Source organism: Mus musculus, chromosome 1 (genome assembly GCF_000001635.26).
Source record: "Mus musculus strain C57BL/6J chromosome 1, GRCm38.p6 C57BL/6J".
Taxonomy (NCBI): Eukaryota; Metazoa; Chordata; class Mammalia; order Rodentia; family Muridae; genus Mus; species Mus musculus.
In genome coordinates, this window is record NC_000067.6 from 55,214,112 (window position 1) to 55,235,908 (window position 21,797).

Below are 21,797 nucleotides of genomic sequence, written 5' to 3' on the forward strand. Positions count from 1 at the left end.
CTGCTTACCTTAGCTTCAGCCGGGACAGCACCGCCCTGTACAGGTGACTTGCTGGAAGGTGCTTCCGCTGCCCCACAGGTTGTATAACTGGGTGAATGGCCCCAACAACATAGCCCTTAAGATAATAGTCTTCCACTTTGGCAACTATATCCAGGACTGAATTTATCTTGATGACGTCTGGATTTGTTGAAGCTGAGATACCAAGAATGAAGAGAAAATTTCACATTGGTAATATTGAATTCTACCTTATTTCTATCAGTATGTGATAATATTAGTGAATAGGAGAGACAGCCAGCCACATGGCTTAATTTTGAGTAAGACACACTAACATGTGTTATATATTTCCTATTTCAAGTGAGATTAAATGTGTTCAGGGTAGTATGACTGTAGACTAATCCTGTTTTAGACAATAGCTAAAGGTGATTGACCCAACTGATGGATACACAATGTTGCCAATATGTCCAGAACCAGACGGCCTCACATGTTCCTTTACTATGAAGGGTTTTATCTAAGTGACTATATTGCCTTTAAAAGATATCAATGATGTACATCAAAATGATAATTTAAAGAGCCAATAGTTTTTAGGACTAGGATGAGATGCATGATTTCTTTTTATTATTTTTAGTAGCATTAGTATTCTCTTTTTGTTTTTTCTCTTTGTAGCCCTGGCTGTTCAGGAACTTGCTCTGTAAACCAGGCTGGCCTTGAACTCATAGAGATCTGACTGCCTCTGCCTCCTGAGTTCTGGGATTAAAGGAAGAGATGCATGATTTCTTAAAGATACAGTTTCTATAAGTTTAAAACCTAAAAAGGGGAGAAATTTTATTTCTTAGACAGAAATCATTAAAGAAAAGAACAGAACTAGACATAGATGAAATTTAAAAGCAAAACTGCCATGTAGGCCAGGTGGTGGTGGTGCACGCCTTTAATCCCAGCACTTGGGAGGCAGAGGCAGGCGGATTTCTGAGTTTGAGGCCAGCCTGGTCTACAGAGTGAGTTCCAGGACAGCCAGGGCTATACAGAGAAACCCTGTCTTAAAAAACCAAACCAACCAACCAACCAACCAACCAAACAAACAAACAAAACAAAACAAAAACCAAAATAAACTAAAAAAGCCCCTGCCATGTAATTGAAGTCTCCACCCCCCTACTGCACCCCCCCCCCCAAACTCTCTAAGAACGTACTTGTGTTGACTACAGGATTAAAAGCAAAGCCAGTACGCAGCTGGAGAGCCTGTCTCCACAGTTCTAGAGGTATTCATTTAAATAGCTCCATTCTCTGTTTAATACTTCTCATTTTATGGAGGACAATAAGGATAATTATCCAGAAAGAGACCTGGAGCTGATTAGTAAGAAAACATGCAATTCATTGCAAGTAAGGGCTGGGCTGGCTTTTCACGGGCTAGTGGAGTCCAGCGCAGAACTGTTGCTGATTGCCTGAGCACAGGAAGAAGGTTAAGGCGCAGATGAGGAAGAAGGGTCAGAGGAAGTCTCCACGCCCTCACACTAACACTCACGTGATGGAACAGTTCCACAGCAGTGAGCACTCACCCCAGCTTCTCAAACGAAAACGAGGCACTCCACAGAGAGTCATGCCGATACATTTCCTTCCGTTTTAGTCCCTCTTGGATGTCAACTAATATCCTACCATCTAAAATATTTTCTTCATCATGATGAATAGACATGAGAACAAAGGACAGTCCTGACCTTTGAAGAAGCACCTGGTCTCCGAGTACACACCCAGCCCAGTCTGTCTGTCTGTCTGTCTGTCTGTCTGTCTGTCTGTGTGGCAGGCTTCCTGACCCATCTGGCTTCACTCTTGTTTTAAACATTTGGTCTACAAACCCTGACTTTTGTTTTTGTTTTTTTTTTTAAGAAAGCAGCTGAGGAACAACAATGTGGAACAAATTCTTAGGACCAGAGAATGAAATGTAATGGGAACTTATCTTTAGAACTAGGTGACAATTGTACATCATTTTAAAGAAAACTATAGCCATGTAATGGCTCCCATGGCAATAGGGCAGGAAGCGGAGAAGTTAGCGTGGCCTGCAGGATCTCCAGGCCTCCTGCCAGCCTCCCTCTTGTGCACTTCACTTTGACATGGGACAGTTCAGAGTTCTGAACCTGTCTGTCACTCTGTCTCACCACAATAAGCCTTCTCTGTCCCCAACCCCACGTTACTTATTCCTTCCTCTACTGTGTACACTGCTGTATTACAGTTACTTGTTTATAAGCTTCTCTGGGCTGTTTAATGGGAACTCCCTGTGATGGTTTGTATATGTCCAGCCCAGGGAGGAGCACTATTAGAAGGTGTGGCCTTGTTGGAATAGGTGGGCTTTAAGACCCTCATCCTAGCTGCCTGGAAGTCAATATTCTGCTAGCAGCCTTCAGATGAAGACAGAACTCTCAGCTCCTCCTGCACCTTCCTACCTGGACAATGCCATGCTCCAACCTTGATGATAATGGACTGAACCTCTGAACCCGTAAGCCAGCCCCAATTAAATGTTGTTTTTTATAAGAGTTGCCTTGGTCATGGTGTCTGTTCACAGCAGTAAAATCCTAACTAAGACACTCCCTAAGGGTACCTGCTGCGACTTCCCTCAATGATGGGTCATGACTGCAAGTATAAGATGAAATAAACCCACTTCTTTCTAGGTTGTTTTTAATCATGGTATTTACTATATCAACGGGATGACAAACTAGGACAGGATTTGGTGAAGAGCAATAGTGTGACTTCCATCCAAAGACTTTACTGAGCTGGCCTTGTCTCTGGCTGGCTTGGTAGGAGTCACTATTAGGTGTGTATGTAAATGCATGTGTGTGTATATGTGTGTGTACACATGCATATGTGGATATTGGTGTGTATATGCATGTGTATATGTGTATGTATGTGCGTCTGTGTGTGTGTGTGAGTGCATGTGTGTGTAGACCAGGGGTCTTGTTGTCAATCTCCATCTCAAATTCAAAAGCTTTGTGGAGAACTTCTTTTCATGTCGTCCCTCCACCTGAATATTTTCAACAGAGTTGGTGTTGACTGTTAGGTATTCAAACCTAATTGTTCGCACTGTGAGGCGGGCAGCGCAGGACACACTGAGCAAGGACTTTTCAACTGCACTCAGAGTGGAGTAATCACAAATCTATGACAGGCCCAGCCTTTGAGGACAAGCCTTTGGTTTGATGTCCTTATGTAGGAAAGTAATATCAGAGCTGTAGACACACAAGATTAAGGGGGAGGAGGCGGTGGCTTCTGGTCGATTGCCAGCACAGGCAGTGAGCAGCAGCTGTATGCTTTCTTGCTTGCCTGAGTGCTGCACAAGGTGTTGGGAAGAAGGAACACATGGTGTTTATGGCCCTGTGGGTGTGGCTGGTTACTGGTAAATTAATGTTACATGATCTGTAAAAGCCTTGCTGTATCTTACAGGGCTATTGTTATGAAGCAGTCTGTAACTGTTTTGAAAATTATACAAACAGCAAGGGAACTTTTATTGCTACAATTAAAACATGTTGAGGGTTGAACAACATTGTCTCTTCTCAAAGCTCCGAAAAACGAAGTATCTGTGATGCTTTTCTTACTCCTTTGGTAAAAAGCTCCAAAGAGTGACCCTTTAAATGCCAGTCAGTGGACATGGTGCCTCATGCTTGTCATCCCTACATGTGGGAGGCTGACACAGGAAGATGACCACAAGTTCTGAAGCTGCCCGTGTTACATAAATGAGTTTCAAGCTAGGCTGGCTTATAGCATGAGGCCTTAAAAACAAACAAACAAACAAACGAACAAACAAACAAGCCCAAATTACTAAAAAAGATACAAAGCCATACTCCACCATAAAGTCAAGCAATTGTTAAACACTCAAAAGTTCGGCCCTGATGACATAGTGCTATGAGAAATACATATTTCATTTCTTACCTCTGAGGACTGGCTTAAATTTATGGAATGCATCTAAAATTGTTATCTTAAGTAAAAACAAAATGTGCAAACTCCAGCCAGCAACTTTGCCATAGTTTAAAGGGGGCAATGGCCTGGCGACCTGTATGCTCTCCCCAGCAACTGTAGACCAGAGTTAACTCCTATAAGTGCCAAGTCCTATGTGATCAGGCCATGGCCAGTTCTCGATTCCAGCAAACCCTGCATGGTGGATCTGATTGCCTGATAGGGCAACTCAAGGAGAGAGATTAGGACATTGACTTATTGTTAGTAATTTCTGAGGCTGAGCTGGAACCCAGGCAGGATGAGGTGGAAACTGGGACACTCCAGTGCCATAGGAAGGAAAACGTTATTGTTTGAACCACAGTTGTTGAACATTTGTGAATCCAGACATGAGATCAGCCAAACCATGGCTCTGAATCTTCCTGATACCTCAGTCCTTTAATACAGTCTCGCATGTGTGGGGTGGGGGTGGGGGTGGGGTGGTGGTGACCATAAAATTATTTTTGTTGCTACATTATACTTGCAATTTTACTACTGTTGTGAATAGTAATGCAAATATCTGTTACCCAGGATATCTGCTATGTGACCCCTGTGAAAGGGTCAAGACCCACAAGTTGAGAATCACTGGTTTAGACTATGATAGACCGCTGAGTATCTTAGCATGTGGCTGTTAAGAGGATTATAAGTTTTAAGAAATCGAGAAATGGAATACAATGTAAATAGCATTTCGACCTTTGTTTATTAGTGAAGCTAGCCACTGCTGAAGTCACTCATGTTGTTAAATGAAGTAACATAATGGCAGTTTTTCTTTTTCTTTTCTTTCTACTTGTATTTTGAGGCAGGGTCTTTGGAGTCCAGGCTGGCCTTGAACATGGGGCCAGTTATTTTGCACCAGGCTCCCAAGTGCTAGAATTAGAGGCTTGTAACTTGCTTGGCACTGGACACATGACAATAGACTCATGGCATTTTGGGAATCTTGTGACCTGCCTTTGTCTACTTTCTCTTTCACGTACGAAAGCTTCTCTCCACTTTCTGTGCTGCCTCTCTCAGGCCACAGAATTCCTCCTGCTTCTCACCTCCAGTCACCCTGACTTTCTGCCTTGTTTGCTTTATCTCCGTCCATATTCCCATCCACACTTTCAACTGTACCCTGATGGTGGGTATAACATATACAGGAAACAAGCACAGAACATACTTAAAACTACCAACTCCCAGGTAACAATTATTTAATGAAAAATCGAGAAAGTGGCCTGCTCTTCCGAGACCTCCCATTCCATCCTTTCCAATTTTGGTTCCATCCTTCCACCATACTGAGCCTTGACTGTCCAGTAATTACTCCTTGCTCTTCCCTTAGTGCTGCAGACCAGGAACACAGCCCTAGTCTCTACAATGCAGTGTCAAGCATAGACTATGTGCTAAAGGAGCAGCCTGCCCCTGGGCAGGCCACCTGATGGATGTCTTGAGCCGTATGAAATGGGATCATACGGTGGTTACTAGGTATCTCACTCTATACCCCACAGTGCTGGACTTGCCTGTGACAGTTAAAGTTGTGCTCTCATTGCACTGTAAGAGCAGTCAGCAAAGGACCGCCGTGGAGTTTAGCTGTGTATCCCTTTTGGCAGCTCTAGCATGGTGTGCAGAGTCAATCAGGTGTGACTGAGGCCACATGGCTCAGAAAGACTAATATGTTATAGTTTGGTCCTTTACAGAAACCATTAGTGTGTGCGGCTGTGATAGGCACCCTATTGTGCTTGAATGAGGCTTGCTCCGGTGACCCAGTAGAAAACTCTACAAGGGACAGAAACTGAGCCACGTTCCCAGAGACAGGTGTCTGAAACCACAGAGCCCCCAACTCCATAATTCCGTGACTATCAGTCATGTAGACAATGTCCCAAGCTTCTGACATTCTGGTTAGACTCCACCTCCACAGTTACCTGACTATAGCCAGGTATGCTCCTCCCCACAGTTACCTGATAGCCCAGCCCACTATAAGAGGAGCTGCTTGGCCCCTCCTGGATCTCTTTAAGCCCTCACCTTTCTTACTCTCTAGCCCTCCCTCTCTCTCTCCCTTCCCCCTCTCTCCATGTGGCCATGGCCAGCCTCTCTCCCTCTTTCTACCTTCTCTCTTTCACCCTGCCTTTCTAAAATAAAGCTCTAAAACCATCATGGCCCGCTGTGCTTGAACGATGGGATAGGCTTTCTCCTAAGGAGCCATGTCTAACCTCCCACCAGAAGGCCTTCCTACGCTCTAGCCATGGACTGGACCAAGGACCTCTCGCCTGTGTGGGAACCACCCAGCGCCTCCCTCTCCCCCCTGCCCTCTCCACCCTTCGGCCCCGGAGCTGACTGAGCTGCCCCTGGGGACCCTATTCTGTTCTCAGCTCTTCCATGGTGTCCAGCAGGTGTCTGGGATGCTCGAGGCCGAGAATCTGGTACCTAAGACTGCCCCTTGTCCACCCCCCTCCCCCGCAAGCTGGGATTCCGTGGCTTCACACAGCCAGACACCCACCCGGGGCCGTGTGGAAAGCATGCAGCAGTCTAATGCATCCAACCTCCCAGAGCACCGGAACTCTGATGGGACGCAGGTTTTCTCCCATGCCCTTTATTCCCCCATCTCCCTGCCCTGCATTAGTGGATATCTGTAGTCCAGTGGTCACTCATGCCTGTGGGTTGGGAATTCCCAATTGCTTGACTTGGACATCCTTGTGCACCACATGGTGTATGTCGGCACTGGGCATATCTTCAGTTATAGGTAGAAAATATCAACTGTTTTTCAAATGATTATAGCACTATACTGACACCTGATATTAGCAACCTTTCAAAATTTTATTTCCTCTGGGTGTTTTGTAGTAGTGGTTGTAATACGGATGTTCTTGGTCACCGATGATTGGAATGCAGTTTCACATGTCTTTCACTTGGATTATTTCTGATTTGTCTGTTCAGATTCTTGTCTATTCCTTTATTGAGCTGTCTTTTCCTTACTGTCTTGTAGTGGTGGTTGAAGCTTTCAGGACAGAGGCCTTCCTGAGCCTCACTCATCCTTTACATCTGGGATGCAGTGGGATGCACTTCTGAAGAGCCTTCCTGGACCTGCCCACTCAGGTCCACGGCAGAGCCTCTGCAGTCCCAGGCTGCATCACAGGGCAGGCACAATGTGAAAGGATGCTGTGACTCCTGTTTCCTGCCCAGGCCCTGCTACAGGAGCTCTTGCAGAGTTAGTCTGTTCACATACACAGAACCGGGCGGTTTTAGTGTGTACACAGACGGACTAAGAGTGGCATTGTCTGTTTTCTTGGTTTGTTTTTTAGTCAGAGCCTCATGTACCATAGGCTGGCCTCGAATTTGCTGTGCAGACAACAACAGCTTTGACCCACCCGCTGATCGATCCTTCTGCCTCCACTTGCACAGTACTGGGCTTACAGGCCCGTGTCTTCTTCACACTTTGTTTTATCCAGTGCAGAGAACTGAACCCAAACTTCATTCATACTAGGCACACACTACCAACTAGGCACACTGCCAGTTCTTGACAGTTTTAAAAGTGGGTCAGCTGCCTGCTATTATTAGAGATCCCTTCCTCTCCAGACTCAGAATGGCATTCTTTTCCACAATTGTCTGTGTTTGTTATTCTTCTTAGGTGGACTGTGTTACCACTTCAAACATAATGAAACACCTTATATAGTTTAGTAAAAGAAAGAATAGAGACTATATCAATGCTGAAGAGGATCCAGTCAATTTCATTACGACTAGTTCTGCGCCCCCCCCTCCCCGGCCCAGCAGCACTTTAACATTTAAAAACCCTTTGATCGCCAGGGGCATGTGTCCTGGAGTTTATTAGATCGATACAGTTATACAAAATACAACTTGACTTTTACTTCCCTTCACCTCTATCTCCTCCCCCCTCTTTTTTATTTCTGACAGGTCTTGCTCTGTAGCTCAGGCTGGCCTCAAACTTAAAATCTTCCTGTCTTAGACTCCTAAGACCTGGGATTATAGGCATACACTATCATGACTAGATTTTTTATTAAAAAAAACCCTCTATTTCTGACCATATATTAACTCTTGTTAACTTTCAGTACGTTCTCACACAGCGACATTCCTATTCTTCTTGAATTTTCTCTAATACTTTACATAACTGACTCCTTCTGTATTAAACCTGTGCTCTTGGCTCACTCATGTTATTTGAGTTATTCTCTTTACAGCTGTGCCCCGGATCAGGCCAGAACACTTTGGCTGGCCACATACTCCCTCTTTTGAAGACTTTATTTGAGTTGCCCCTCAAATCACCACTTCTAGCTATGAATACAAAGAGGAGTAAGAACTGAGTTTAAAGGAAAGGGATGAGGTCCGTCCCAGCCTTGGAATAGAGATAGAGCCTTGTTCTCACAGGAGGGACAGCAGCAGCTAGCTTTAGTGAACACTCCCCTGTGGGTAATCTTCTGTCATTTCCTTTAATATCTAAAGCAGCTGTCTGATGTAAGTATTGTTAGAATCCCTGTTTGCAGTTAAGGGATCTGCACAGCAGCTTAAAAGGACTCATGACCCACGCCAAGAACACTGGTTCTCAAACTGTGGGTTGCAACCCCTTTGGGGAGGTCGCATATCAGATATCCTGCATGTCAGATATTTACATTATAATTCACAACAGTAGCAAAATTACAGTTAGGAAGTAGCAACAAAAATGATTTTATGGTCACAGCATAAGGAAGTATATTAAAGGGTCTCAGCATTAGGAAGGCTGAGAATCACTGGACTAGAGTCTTGTGTGCCTAATCATTATGCTATTATTTTCTTGTTGAGATGTATGGAATGACTGGAAGACATCACATCCTCCCAACTGACAAAACAAAAAACACAAACTAAACACAAACAAACAACAACAAACAAAGAAGCCACTGAAGACAGAGGGCAGGGAAAGCAGAGAGGAAATGAATGGCTATGGAGAGTGGTAATGAGAATGGAGAGGAGAGAAGAAATGGGGGAATTTAAATTCTTTGTATTCTGGTTGGATCAGGTGTGTGCATGCATGTGTGTGTGCATGCGTGTGTGCACGAGTGTATGTGTTCATGTGTGTACATCATGTGGAGGGCAGAGGTTGACACTGGTCATTGCCCACGATCACTTTGTACCTTATTTTTTGAGACAGGCAGGCTTCAGGCAGTCTGGCACTCAGACTGGTGAGGCTGGATAGCACTCTCCAGACATCTGCCTGCCTGTCTCCCTGGAGCAGGGGTCACTCGACACACCTGAGTTTTATAAGACTCCTCCGGTCCTTATGCTTGGACAACAAGCATTTGCTGACTGAGCACTCCCCTGCATCCGACTGGATATTTGGTGAGAGGGTGGAAAGAGGGTAGTAACGAGAGCATGTACCCATAACAGAGGGGCTGCTCTGAACCACTGAGCAGTGAATGAAAACTACATTTCATTTGGCTACAGTAGTTGCTGTGGTGCTTTGAATATGCTCTGCCCAGGGAGTGGCACTATTTGAAGGTGTGGCCCTGTTGGAATAGGTATGTCACTGTGGGTGTGGGCTTTAAGACCCTCATCCTAGCTGCCTGGAAGTCAGTCTTCTACTGTCTGCCTTTGGATGAAGATGTAGAACTCTCAGTTCCTTCTGCCCCATGTCTGCCTGGATGCTGCCATGTTTCTGCCTTGATGATAATGGACTGAACTTCTGAACCTGTAAGCCAGCCCCAATTAAATGTTGTCCTTTGTAAGACTTGCCTTGGTCATGGTGTCTGTTCACAGCAGTAAAACCCTGACTAAGACACATACACTACCACCGAAAGTTAGTACAACAGAATTTGCGATGCAATGATTGGGGAAGGGAGAAAGGTAGAACTGAGTGAGAAACAACTTGTTCAAGACAAACTGTAACACAACACAGGGACTTGGAAGGCTCTCCCTTCTTAAACTTTATTCTGTGTTCCATGGCTACTGTTTGGGAAAAAACAAACAAAAACAAAACTGAGGAATACACACAGCTGTCACCAGGCCATTTTGTTTCCGCCAAGGTTTCTCACTGTGTGGTGGTCTGGCAGCTAGGAGCAGCCACCATTCAGTTCTCTTCCCAGCAATTCCAGGAAGGGTTGGCCAGTGCCGAGCAGAAGGCTGGCATGTGTTAGCCCACCCAGACGCACTATCATAGACTCTGGAGTGGCAGGCAGGTGGCTGTCAAAGAATGGAGGAAAGAGGCAGGCTAACTACGCCTGGAAGAGGGGGCGGGGTTGGGCTGGTACACAGAGTCCTGGCTTCTGAAGCAAACGCAAAGGCAAGACCAAAACAAATGGTTAAACAAAAACCCCAAACAAGAACATGTGGGAGAACTAGGAAGAGATGGGCCCCGGAGACCAGGCGCCTGTACCAAATAGGAAGCAGATGCTACCTAAAGACATGCGCCTGCCTTAGTGTGCGCATGTGCACATCAAACCCATGCCTGTGCTTTACGGTGAAATTACCCTTTCGCAGCAACATCTAGAGTGGAAGGTGGAAATTATGCTCCTTTCATGGAGAAAAAGGTTTCTGATAAAACCAAAATGACTGTTGAGTAAAAGCTGTGTATCTTCTTGATTCAAAGGTAATCACATATATAGAAATTTGTTGGAGGTGCTAATGTTTTGAAATGGCATGAATCAGAAAAATGTTAGCTTCTTGAAGCTCTATAGCCCTAAGGTGAGCTGTGCCTCAGGATCCTAAGGTGCACAAGACAATGGTTCTAGCCTACAGCTTCCGGGATACACAAGAAAGGCATGCTTTCCCACCCTGTGCGTTTCTGCCCTATCCAGTCTGTATTGGTAAGGACGAGAACCACACTGTAGAAGCTCCCTGTCTCAAAGAATTTTCCCGAATGACTTTTTAAAAAGGCATATAAAAATTCATGACTTTTTGGCTACTTTTCCATCAGCATTAACTCAATCCACTTTAAATTCACACAACAAAGAAGAACATTGAGAATATTAACTTTTCTTCTTTTGGCAGCCTTGTCCTTACTTGGATTCTTTGATCAAAAAAAGTGGGGAATATGTTCGAAGCACAGGTACAGATCTTCTGTGTCTCTGAATTTTACTTGCTGGCCAGCTCAGTTTTTAACAAAGAAAAATGGGCTGCTCTTGCTTCGTGCACAAAGATGCACTGTTTTCAGGGGGAAGGCGGCAGTGGTGGTAGGGAGTAAAAGCATCTAGTTGGATGCGCAGTACAGTTTTCAATTAACTAATGGGCTGTAGAATCAAAGAATTAAAATAGGAACTTAATACTAGTATTTGGAAAATTCAGCAAGCAAATTTCTCTAAATTTAATTTCTTTGTTTTTTTAGCACATCATAATTACAGACGCAGTTCGCTTTAAACCCTGCTATGTCCTGTGTCTCAGGGACTCTGAAGCAGTATTCAGGGTTTCCAGAGAGGAGGGAGGCAAAGACTTGGGTCAAGAGGAGGCACCTCAGCCCCTTCCCTCCCTTCCCTTGCTGGAGCTGCCATCTGGGCTTGTTTGTTTGTGTTTTCAACTTTTTGGAACAGAGTTTCTCTGTTAGGGACGGAGCACCCAGCCGAGGGAGTGCCTTCTGTAGGCTACTTTCCCCCATTAAAACAAAACCAAAAACAACTAATTTCTTTCAACCTTTAGTTTGGTCAAACCTATCACATGAGCAACACACAATTCAGCACACTGGCCACCTCAGAATTGCCTTGGCGGAGTTTTCCACAACTGCATACAAGTAGCACTGCCCATAGCCCACAGTCCCTGCCTTTCAAATCTTTTCAAAACACAAGCTGTCATTAAGGCTCCAGCAATTTGGCCTAGAAATCAAACATTTGTCCCATTTGCTTTAAAAATAAAAGGAACATTTCCAAGTAGTTTTCTTAATTTTGTATAGTATATATAAGCCATGTTAAAAAAAAAAAAAAGCACACAAAACAAAATACAACCCAAAATCTCCCCAAATATAATTAAGAAACAAAGCGTCATTGTTAGATGGACCAATTTCATTATGGAAAAGAGCTTAAGACTCCACAGGTCCACACTTCAGAAACGTAGTCTTCTCTTATTTTGGAGACAGACACTAGCTACAATAGAAATAAGGAGTACCTTGTAAAGTAAAGTCCAGCAGGGCGTATTCATAAGCAAATTCTGTCTTTGTTTCCACTTGCGGTCTCTTCAGGGTAGAAAATATTTTTCCAGGGCTGCTTTCATCAGGGTCTTCCAGCTTCCTAAGTCCGCACCCCATGGCAAAGTCTGCAAGGAGTTAAGATTGCAGGGGAGAGCCGGAGGAGCAAGCGCGGTCAATTTTGTTGTTTAAGCTGCGAAAACAAAGTTACAGACTAACTGCTTTGATTTGGTTTTCAGCGAAATGACAGATAGCCAGAAAGAAAGCGGCGGGTCCAAGGCGAGGAGCTGGGGACTTTTATCCATTCTTCTTTAACGTTACTGTTACTGAGCCTTAGCTCCAGCTCCCGGAGGCTGGGCTCGATCTTTGAGGAGCTCGTGAGCTGCTGCAACTTAGTGGAGAATTTCCATGCCACGTCAATTTACAGCCAGCCAGCCCCCGACCAGAGTTCTGCGGCTCAGGGCACCGACGGGCTTTGTCTCACCCAGTTGGCTGAATGGAAAAGAGGTGTCCAGAAACGGAATTAAAGACAAAAGTGCAACTCTGGTGTGATTATCTACGGATAGAAGATAAAGTCAGTCAAAGTGATGCGGTTCTTTCTGTTTCTTCTGGTCAGTCCTGTGCTTCCCGGCTTCTACCGAGGAAGCAGAAGGGAGGGGGAGAGGGAAGGGAGGGAGGAAAGGAAGGAGAGAGGAAAGGACAGAGGGAGGGGGAAGAGAGAAGGAGAGAGAGAGAGACAGAGAGAGACAGAGAGAGAGAGACAGAGAGAGAGACAGAGACAGAGAGACAGAGAGAGAGAGAGATAGATAGAGAGAGAGAGAGAGAGACAGAGATTGTTTCTTAACGTGTTGGAAACAATATTAATTCCAGAAAGGAAGTGAGCTTTCTGAGGAAACAACAGAGGGGAGAGGAAGAGGAAGAGGAAGAGGGAGAGGGAGGGAGGGAGGGAGGGAGAGAGAGAGAGAGAGAGAGAGAGAGAGAGAGAGAGAGAGAGACCTAGAAAGTTCTCAGTCCTAGGTGGAAAACTTCTTTCCACACAGCGGGTTTTTTTTTTTTTTTTTTTTTTTTCTGGAAAGATGTGCTGATTAAAACCACCAAGTATAAAAAAAGCACAAAAACGTAAGCTATTTCATAAATACTTGGGGAAGAAAGAGTGAATGTGGTCAAAGTACATTGAATAGATATATAGAAATGTCACTATGATTTTAATTTTTCTTTTGTTCAATTATCATGCACTAATGAAAAAAGAAAAAAACAGTTAAAAGGAAAAACATCCTATGTAATTGCAAAGATGAGACAGTTACAGAGGAATTAGTTCCCTCCAGCATTCTTGGTTTGTTATTTTATTTATGTATGTGCTTGTGTGTGGTGCAGGGACCCTCCCCCAGAGGAGGGGCGTCAGACCCTTTGGACCTGGGGCAACAAGTGGCTATAAACTCCCTTGTGAGTGCTGGAACCACACCTCAAAAGCAGCCAGTGCCCTTGGGTTAGGCAGCTCACAAGCCCAATGCTTTTGACTTAAAACACCCCTATTAGAGGACTTAGTACTGCCTGACCACAGTGCTATGGGTCTCAAAATGGCCTTAGTTAAAAAAAAAAAAATCAAATGTAGATAAGTTGACTCCTTTAATCTTATTTGTAATGTAAATGGTAATTTGCTGCATGCCGAGGTAAAGGGTGGTTTACATGGAGCCACTGCAATGCACATTTATTGTTGTGCTGTGCACAATAGGATGTGTGCTCCAGCCACTCAGAGGGAGGCCTGGAAGCAGGCTGCTTGTGAGTGCAGTCTCCTCATGCTTACCACAGAGATGCTCTTGGGCAGGTTACTTGACTTCTTTGAGTACCAACTTCTTTTCCTCTTAAACTGTCCCTAGTGGGACATCTGCCACAGGATGGCTTTCAAGACTGGGAGAGAACTGGTGTTCTGCCCTAGCACCCGGCCTGCAGAGAGCAATGCTCCTATGAGACAGAGCTGGCGTCAGGATTGGAAGGAAGTGATTTCGGCACCACTTCAACTATTTACAAAATCAACCCTGATCTCCTTTGAGAACCTGGAGAGTGCCAGTGGTGAGGAAAAATTCAGCCCATTAAATTGTGCACATGAAAACCCTGGAAGGAGCGTGTGGGTTATTTAGTCTGTGGATCACTGTCATCTTTTGCTCCGTACTTCTTTAAGTATTTTACTTCTCAAAAGCATTTTGTATAGGAGAGCATTCCATGGTCTCCATGTTAAAGGATGGGCATAGTCAGCGGAAGGGAATTCTGGGTAAATTAGATGAATCAGTAGACAGAAAGAGTGACTCATATCATTACAAAGATTAGTGATTGCCATATTTCATGTTCTTTTTTGTAGAATGGACTGTTGTGCTGTTATACAGTAGCAATGGAATCTTTGCTGGTCACTGGCACCAATTACGGTATTGGAGAGTTGTTTATTAAGTATCCACTACCTTTATCAAGTGCCTGCCACTTCCAGGTACTTAAAAAGCACTGGATACAAAAGATGACTCAACAGGAACATATGGGACGATATCCTGGATGGTTTCGAGGGTAAGTGAGACTGACACAGAGAGGTGGGAGCATGTGACTGGAGAAGAGGGGCACAGACTAAAGCCAGACTTGTGAGACACGATGGCACAAATGAGCAACACTAAGCAACTGACTGCGAGGACATAAAATGCAAAAGCAAAGCAAAGCAAAGCAAAAAAAAAAAAAAAAAAAAAAAAGCAAAAAAAAAAAAAAAAAGAAAAAAGAAAAAAAAGAAAAAAGAAAAAAGAAAAAAAAAAGAAGCTAGCCTGGGAATGAGGAAAGAGCTATGCTAAGGGCTTTGGATGCTTAGGTTTTATTTTGTAGAGGGTAAAAGGAAATCAAATAGCCAAATGAAGTCAAAGGACATCCATTTCATATTTGATATATCACTAGTACAGCCTGAGCAAGATGCTTTAAGTACATCGAAGGGAGCTAGAAAGAAGGCTACTGATTTCGACTGAGGCTGACTGGATGCAGCTCTTTCTTATTATTATGCATGTAGCTATATATTATGTATTATTAGGCTATAATTATTATTATTGTGTGTGCACATACTCTAATTACTTGTGTGTGTGTGTGTGTGTGTGTGTGTGTGTGTGTGTGTGTGTGTGCATGGAGGCTAGAGGGTAATTCTGGGTGTTATATCTTAGGAGTTCTCTCTTTTTCTTTCTTTCTTTTTTTTTGGAGACAGGGTTTCTCTATGTAGCCCTGGTTGTCACTGTAAACTAGGCTGGCCTTGACTCACCAAGATCCTTCCACCTTTGTCTCCCAAGTGCTGGCATCAAAGGTGTGTGCCACCACCACACAGCATCTCCCTATGTTTTAAGACTGTGTCTCTCTTTGGTTGGAGCTCTCCAAGTAGCCTAGGCTAGCAGGCAAACAAGCCAGAGGCAGTCACATGTCTCCATCCCCCTCCCTCCCTCTCACTGGGCTTGTACCATGCTCAGCTTGCTTTATTTATTTATTTAAAATGTTGCTTGTGAAGATTGAACACAGATCATCATGCTTAACAAGAGAAGCACATTACTGCCTTGGCTGGCCTGGAACTCACTATCTATACTAGGTTTTATACATTGTCTTTGAACTCAGAGATCCAGAGTTCTGGAATTAAAGGCATCACTACTCACAAGCACTTCTCTTATAGCAAGAGTTTATAGTTTATAGTTTATAGTTTCTTAAGGTCATAACTGAATAACACTTAGGCCATTTCTCTCTACAACTGCAAAAGAGCAGAATTTTGTTAGACTTTTAACAATATTTTAAAATCATTTTCATTATTAATGTGGCATATGTTCCTGTCTTCACAATCATTGCTACCGATATGTAGGTTTCGCATCTGGATAGTCAAACCAATGCATCTTTTTTTTTTTTTTTTTAATTAGGTATTTAGCTCATTTACATTTCCAATGCTATACCAAAAGTCCCCCATACCCACCCACCCCCACTCCCCTACCCACCCACTCCCCCTTTTTGGCCCTGGCGTTCCCCTGTACTGGGGCATATAAATTTTGCGTGTCCAATGGGCCTCTCTTTCCAGTGATGGCCGACTAGGCCATCTTTTGATACATATGCAGCTAGAGTCAAGAGCTCCAGGGTACTGGTTAGTTCATAATGTTGTTCCACCTATAGGGTTGCAGATCCCTTTAGCTCCTTGGGTACTTTCTCTAGCTCCTCCATTGGGAGCCCTGTGATCCATCCATTAGGTGACTGAGCATCCACTTCTGTGTTTGCTAGGCCCCGGCATAGTCTCACAAGAGACAGCTACATCTGGGTCCTTTCGATAAAATCTTGCTAGTGTATGCAATGGTGTCAGCGTTTGGATGCTGATTATGGGGTGGATCCCTGGATATGGCAGTCTCTACATGGTCCATCCTTTCATCTCAGCTCCAAACTTTGTCTCTGTAAATCCTGCCAAGGGTGTTTTGTTCCCACTTCTAAGGAGGGGCATAGTGTCCACACTTCAGTCTTCATTTTTCTTGAGTTTCATGTGTTTAGCAAATTGTATCTTGTATCTTGGGTATCCTAGGTTTTGGGCTAATATCCACTTATCAGTGAGTACATATTGTGTGAGTTCCTTTGTGAATGTGTTACCTCACTCAGGATGATGCCCTCCAGGTCCATCCATTTGGCTAGGAATTTCATAAATTCATTCTTTTTAATAGCTGAGTAGTACTCCATTGTGTAGATGTACCACATTTTCTGTATCCATTCCTCTGTTGAGGGGCATCTGGGTTCTTTCCAGCTTCTGGCTATTATAAATAAGGCTGCTATGAACATAGTGGAGCATGTGTCCTTCTTACCAGTTGGGGCATCTTCTGGATATATGCCCAGGAGAGGTATTGCTGGATCCTCCGGTAGTACTATGTCCAATTTTCTGAGGAACCGCCAAACTGATTTCCAGAGTAGTTGTACAAGCCTGCAATCCCACCAACAACAAACCAATGCATCTTGAAGCTGTGTTTGGAAAGCTGCCCCAGAGCACGTGCAGACATTGCTGTTATTGTTCCTGAACACAGCAGCCTGACAAGCACAAGGCGCTTACATACGACCTTTTACATTTACATGTTAGTGTACAGCTTAGAGATGATTTGATGCAGTGGGGATGATTGTGCATGATATTCAAGTACTGCATTGTTTTATATAAGGGCTGGACATCCTTGGATTTGGGTGTCTGTGAGAGTCTTGACACCAACCTCTGAGGATTCTGTAATATTTATCCTGGCACTTCACTGCATTCTCACAACAACACTAGGCAAGAAACATTTGCTTATTTTAAGTTTCCACTGTGAAAAGTTCTGTAAGGATTATTCTCCCACCCTTGAATTATTTCTAAAATATGTATATTCTCCTTCATACATGGACAAATAGTTTATTACTTTTTAAGTCATTTATTTGTAAGTGGACAATACTTGGACTTAAGGCACACTCAAAAGGAAGGAATTCAAGTCTCTTATTATAAACATAGCAAATGACCAGTGGCTGGTGAGGTCATGGATGGTCTCAAGAAGGAAACCTATTCCTGGCTTTTCCTAAACCAGTGTAATTGCTAACTTCTTCCTAAATCCTTGTAACCACAGAGAAATGCAGCTCTAGTCTCTCATCAAAGAAAACTGCATCAAAGACCATTATAAAAAGCCACAATTAGTCAAAATGTGGAGAACAACTGACCATCAGGTGCCTGGCACCAAATGATAACATCTACAATATAATCCCTCCCAGAGGGGCAGAGGACCAGGATGTCTGCTACATCTCAACAATATGGGGGTTTTTGTTTGTTTAATTTGTTTTTGTTTTTTTGTTTTTTGTTTTTTTTTTTTGAGACAAGGTGTGTGTGTGTGTTGTGTGTGTGTGTGTGTGTATCCCTTGTCTGTCCTGGAATTCACTTTGTAGACCAGGATGGCCTTGAACAAAGATATCTGTCTGCCTCTGCCTCCTGAATGCTGTTGAACTGAGAGTGAGAGCAAAAAGTTAAAAAGGATGCAAATATGAAAGGAAGAAGTCAAGACATTCTTACTTACAGATGGGATGTGACTCAATACCAAAGAGATCCCAAAGGAATACTTTAGCCCAGCAATGGTGGCATGTGCCTTTAATCCCAGCACTCAGGAGGCAGAGGCAGATGGATCTCTGTAAGTCTGACAGCCTGGTCTACACAGAGAAACCCTGTCTCAAGAAAATAAAAGACTGCATCAGAAAACTTTTAGAATAGATAAACACTTTCAGCAAAGTGGCTGGGTACAAAGTCAACACATAAAAAAAAAAAAATCAGTAGATGCCTTTTATGCCAATGTCAAAGATAGAGAAAGCAACCAGGAAAACAGATTCACAACAGCTTCAACTTTTTTTTTTTTTTTTTTTTTTTTTGGCTTTTCGAGACAGGGTTTCTCTATAGCCCTGGCTGTCCTGGATCTCACTCTGTAGACCAGGCTGGCCTCGAACTCAGAAATCCACCCAGCAGCTTCAACATTTTACCTTGAATTATATTGAATCAAGTATATAGACCTCTATGATAAAAACTTTAAAGCACTGAAGAAAGCAACTGAGCAAGTCAGGACTGAGGATTCGGGCTGGAAGAGCTAACCTCGTGGAGAAAGCACTGTATGGATGCAGAACATTTCATATCTCACTTTTTGGATGTTGTGAACATCAGTAATATAACTTTGTATCCACTTGACTGGCCAGAATGAAAACATATGACACTAAGTACTGATTTTTTTCCAAGGAAATGTATAAGAGTGCATATAGGAGTGTGAATTTATTTAACTATGTTGGAAGAAACTTGGCATTATCCTGTGAAGCTGAACATTCAACATTTTTTTTTTAATGTTCCAGCAGTTTCATTCCTAGGTATAGACTCAGAGAAACATTTGCATGTAGGTACCAAGAGAGACATCTGAGAATGTAAATATCAATTCTGTTTGAAATTGCCCCAAACTTGAACCAGTTGCATCTATGAGCAGCTGTTTACTTCAGGGAGTTCTGTTACACAGGGAAGGAGAGAAGCAGAGCCCTAGTAGGCTCTCAACATTTTATTTATAAGATGGGAGAAAAAGGTGTTCTGCTTGTTTTTTTTTTGTCAACTTGATACAAGCTAGAGTCATCTAGGAAGAGGGAAAGCCTCATTCAGAAGATGCCTCCATTGGATTGTCTGTAGGCAAGTCTGCGGCCATTTTCTGAATTAGTGATTGCTGTAGGAGGCCCCCAGGTCATTGTGGCCAGTGTCACCCTGATGAGGTGGTCCTGCGTTGTATAAGGAAGCAAACTGAGCAAGTCATGGGATCAAGCAGTGTGTTCCTCCTTGGATTCTGCCTCCGTTCTTGCCTCCAGGTTCCCGCTTTGAGTTCCTTTCATGATAGATAGAAAGTAAGCTACAATACACTCTTTCCTTCCCAAGTTGTTGTTTGCCATGAAGCTTATCACAGCCACAGAAAACAAGCCAGGACAAAGCGTACGCTTGTCTGCGGAAGCACTGACTTGCTGGCAACGGAAACTGTAGACCTGAAGGAGAACCTGATTTGCCAGTTGCGTTTACCTTATACAACTCCACCCCTTTTCAATTTTTTTTCCTTCTTTTTAAAATTGGAAATAAACTTTTCATAAAGTACATTCTCCTCTTAAAGTCCTCCCACATCCTTACTGCCTCCCACCCATCCAGTTCCACCTTCTTCGTTTTTAGACAACAAACATACCAATAAACAAACAAACTGGAATAAAACAAAGGAAACAGAGAAAACAAAAACAAAGGACACACACACACACACACACACACACACACACACTATAAAAACACACACACCATAAAAATTACAAAATTGGAAACTACTAGATAAGCAAAAGGTAAAACCCGAGCACACAAAGTGTTATGAGACACACCATCTCCACAGGTATTACTGAGTTAGTTTTGTGTCAGCCAACTCTTGCTGAGCCTGGGGCCTGCCCTAAGTGAGGTTTATATCCTAGTAAGACTCCTCTGAGAAAACAAGTTTTCATTTGCTAACTGGAGGTAGCTTCTGGGTTAGGGATGTAAACTTGTGACCCTCTTAGCACTGGGACCCATCAGGCCCCTACTTGTAGAGCCCCGGGTTAGCTGCCTCTGTCTCTGTGAGTTCATATATGCATTGATCCTGTCTGGAAGGTGCTGTTTTCTTGGTGTCTCTCATCTTCACTACCTCTCACCATCTTTTTCTTTCTTTCTTTCTCTTCAGCATCGTTTCCTGAGCCCTGAGGTTTGATGAAGATGTCCCATTTAGGACTGAGTGTTCCACAGCCTCTCATCCTCTGCACACTGTTCACTCATGGCTATCTATACAAGCTCTCATCTGTAGGAGGACACTTTTCTGATGCTGGCTCAGTGAGACACTGATCTATGCATACAGCAGAATGTTGTTAGGCGTCATTTTATTGTTATTGTCCTTCTAGCAGAACAGTAGTGTTTGGTTTGCTCCTGGGTCCATGCCTGTCTAGTCTCAGGTTCTTGGCCAACTGAGAAGTGTCAGGGACTGGCTTTATTTCATGGAGTGGTCCCTAAATCCAACCAGACAGTGGTTGGTTACTCCCACATCTTGTGTGGCATTGTTGTACCAGCATATCATGCAGAGAGGCCATCATTGCATAAGGAAAGGTTTGTAACTGGCTTGGTGTTTAGCTTTATCCTCTAGTCAGTGCAGAGTACCTTCCAGGACCATGAATGCTAGTGAGCAGACAACCCTCTACTTTTAGTTTTATCTACTTTCTACTTGCCTTTTGCAAATTTGCAGATCAACTAGAACACACAGACTGACTACGCCGTGGACGTTTGTTTCACCTTCTGTAGTTCCTGTAGAGAACGCCATCAGTCTATCTTCTAAATCATCCCAAAAAGCATATCCAACTCACCACAAGTCTTTACACACCATGCAGAAGTCAAAAGGAATGAACAATATGGTTGAATCTTAGGAAGAAAATGTTGAATTAGAAAGGTAAGATAGAGACTACGTGCCCCGCTGTCTTTTAAAATGGTAATTAAATATAGGCAGTGTTACTCAAATGCATTGGTGCTATACAGGAACGTGAATGTGTAAGTAAAACCTCAGGGCAGGCTGTGCAGTGGTGTAGCTTCCCCCAGCCTGAAGCGGGCTGGTACAGACTAGTCTGCCACTGAGGTGGGGCCACCTGTGGTGCAGCTGTCCGACCTGGCTGGCTTCTTTCGAAGTGACAACTGCCCTGCTCTTCTGCTACCTGCTGAGAAGCTGAACCCGTTTTCCTGAGAATTTCCGGAATAAGCGGCCAGCCTGGCCACCGAGTGCTGACGAAATGGCTCCAGGCACCAAGTGTGGAGCCGGCAGACTAGTGCTAACAACTTGGCAACAATACATCAAGAAGCCTGGCGGGGGTGGGTGGGGGGGGTGGGGGGGCGATGGGCCTTCCCCCTTATAAGCACGGTCTCTTAATAAACTCGTGGGCCTTGATCAGGACCTTTGTCTTGGCTCCATTCTCTCTCTCTCTCTCTCTCTCTCTCTCCTCTCTCCTCTCTCTCTCTCCTCTCTCCTCTCTCTCCTCTCTCTCCTCTCTCTCCTCTCTCTCCTCTCTCTCCTCTCTCTCCTCTCTCTCTCTCTCCTCTCTCTCCTCTCTCTCTCTCTCTCTCTCTCTCTCTCTCTCTCTCTCTCTCTCTCTCTCTCTCTCTCTCTCTCCAGGTGTACCCGGTTCAAGTAGGCAACACAGTGGATGGTGCACGCCTTTAATCCCAGCACCTGGGATG

General features: G+C 43.9%; 1 protein-coding gene and 1 long non-coding RNA gene across 10 annotated transcripts in view; one reads left to right on the plus strand and one right to left on the minus strand.

Moving 5' to 3' along the window:
* Rftn2 (raftlin family member 2) overlaps nucleotides 1–12,952 on the minus strand; it is a 56,905-nt gene extending 43,953 nt beyond the window's left edge. For 2 of the 7 annotated variants that reach the window (XM_011238612.3, XM_006496309.4), the window contains exon 1: nucleotides 12,010–12,952. In XM_011238612.3, coding sequence (XP_011236914.1) covers nucleotides 12,010–12,042 — 33 coding nt within the window. In that variant the 5' untranslated portion in view covers nucleotides 12,043–12,952. Of the gene's footprint in view, nucleotides 1–8; nucleotides 193–12,009 lie in introns of all 7 variants that reach the window. The other 5 variants (NM_001356287.1, NM_001356288.1, XM_006496308.4 and 2 more) reach the window with 4 other exon arrangements.
* Nucleotides 12,506–21,513, plus strand: Gm10561 (predicted gene 10561). Of its 3 annotated transcripts, NR_166487.1 has the most exons (5): nucleotides 12,506–12,639; nucleotides 13,906–14,098; nucleotides 14,385–14,581; nucleotides 20,266–21,018; nucleotides 21,252–21,513. It is a non-coding gene; the product is annotated as a predicted gene 10561 (long non-coding RNA). The 3 variants fall into 3 exon arrangements; NR_166488.1 differs by lacking the exon at nucleotides 13,906–14,098; NR_166489.1 differs by lacking the exon at nucleotides 13,906–14,098 and having other exon boundaries at nucleotides 20,818–21,018.
* Nucleotides 21,514–21,797: the final 284 nt, after the last annotated feature.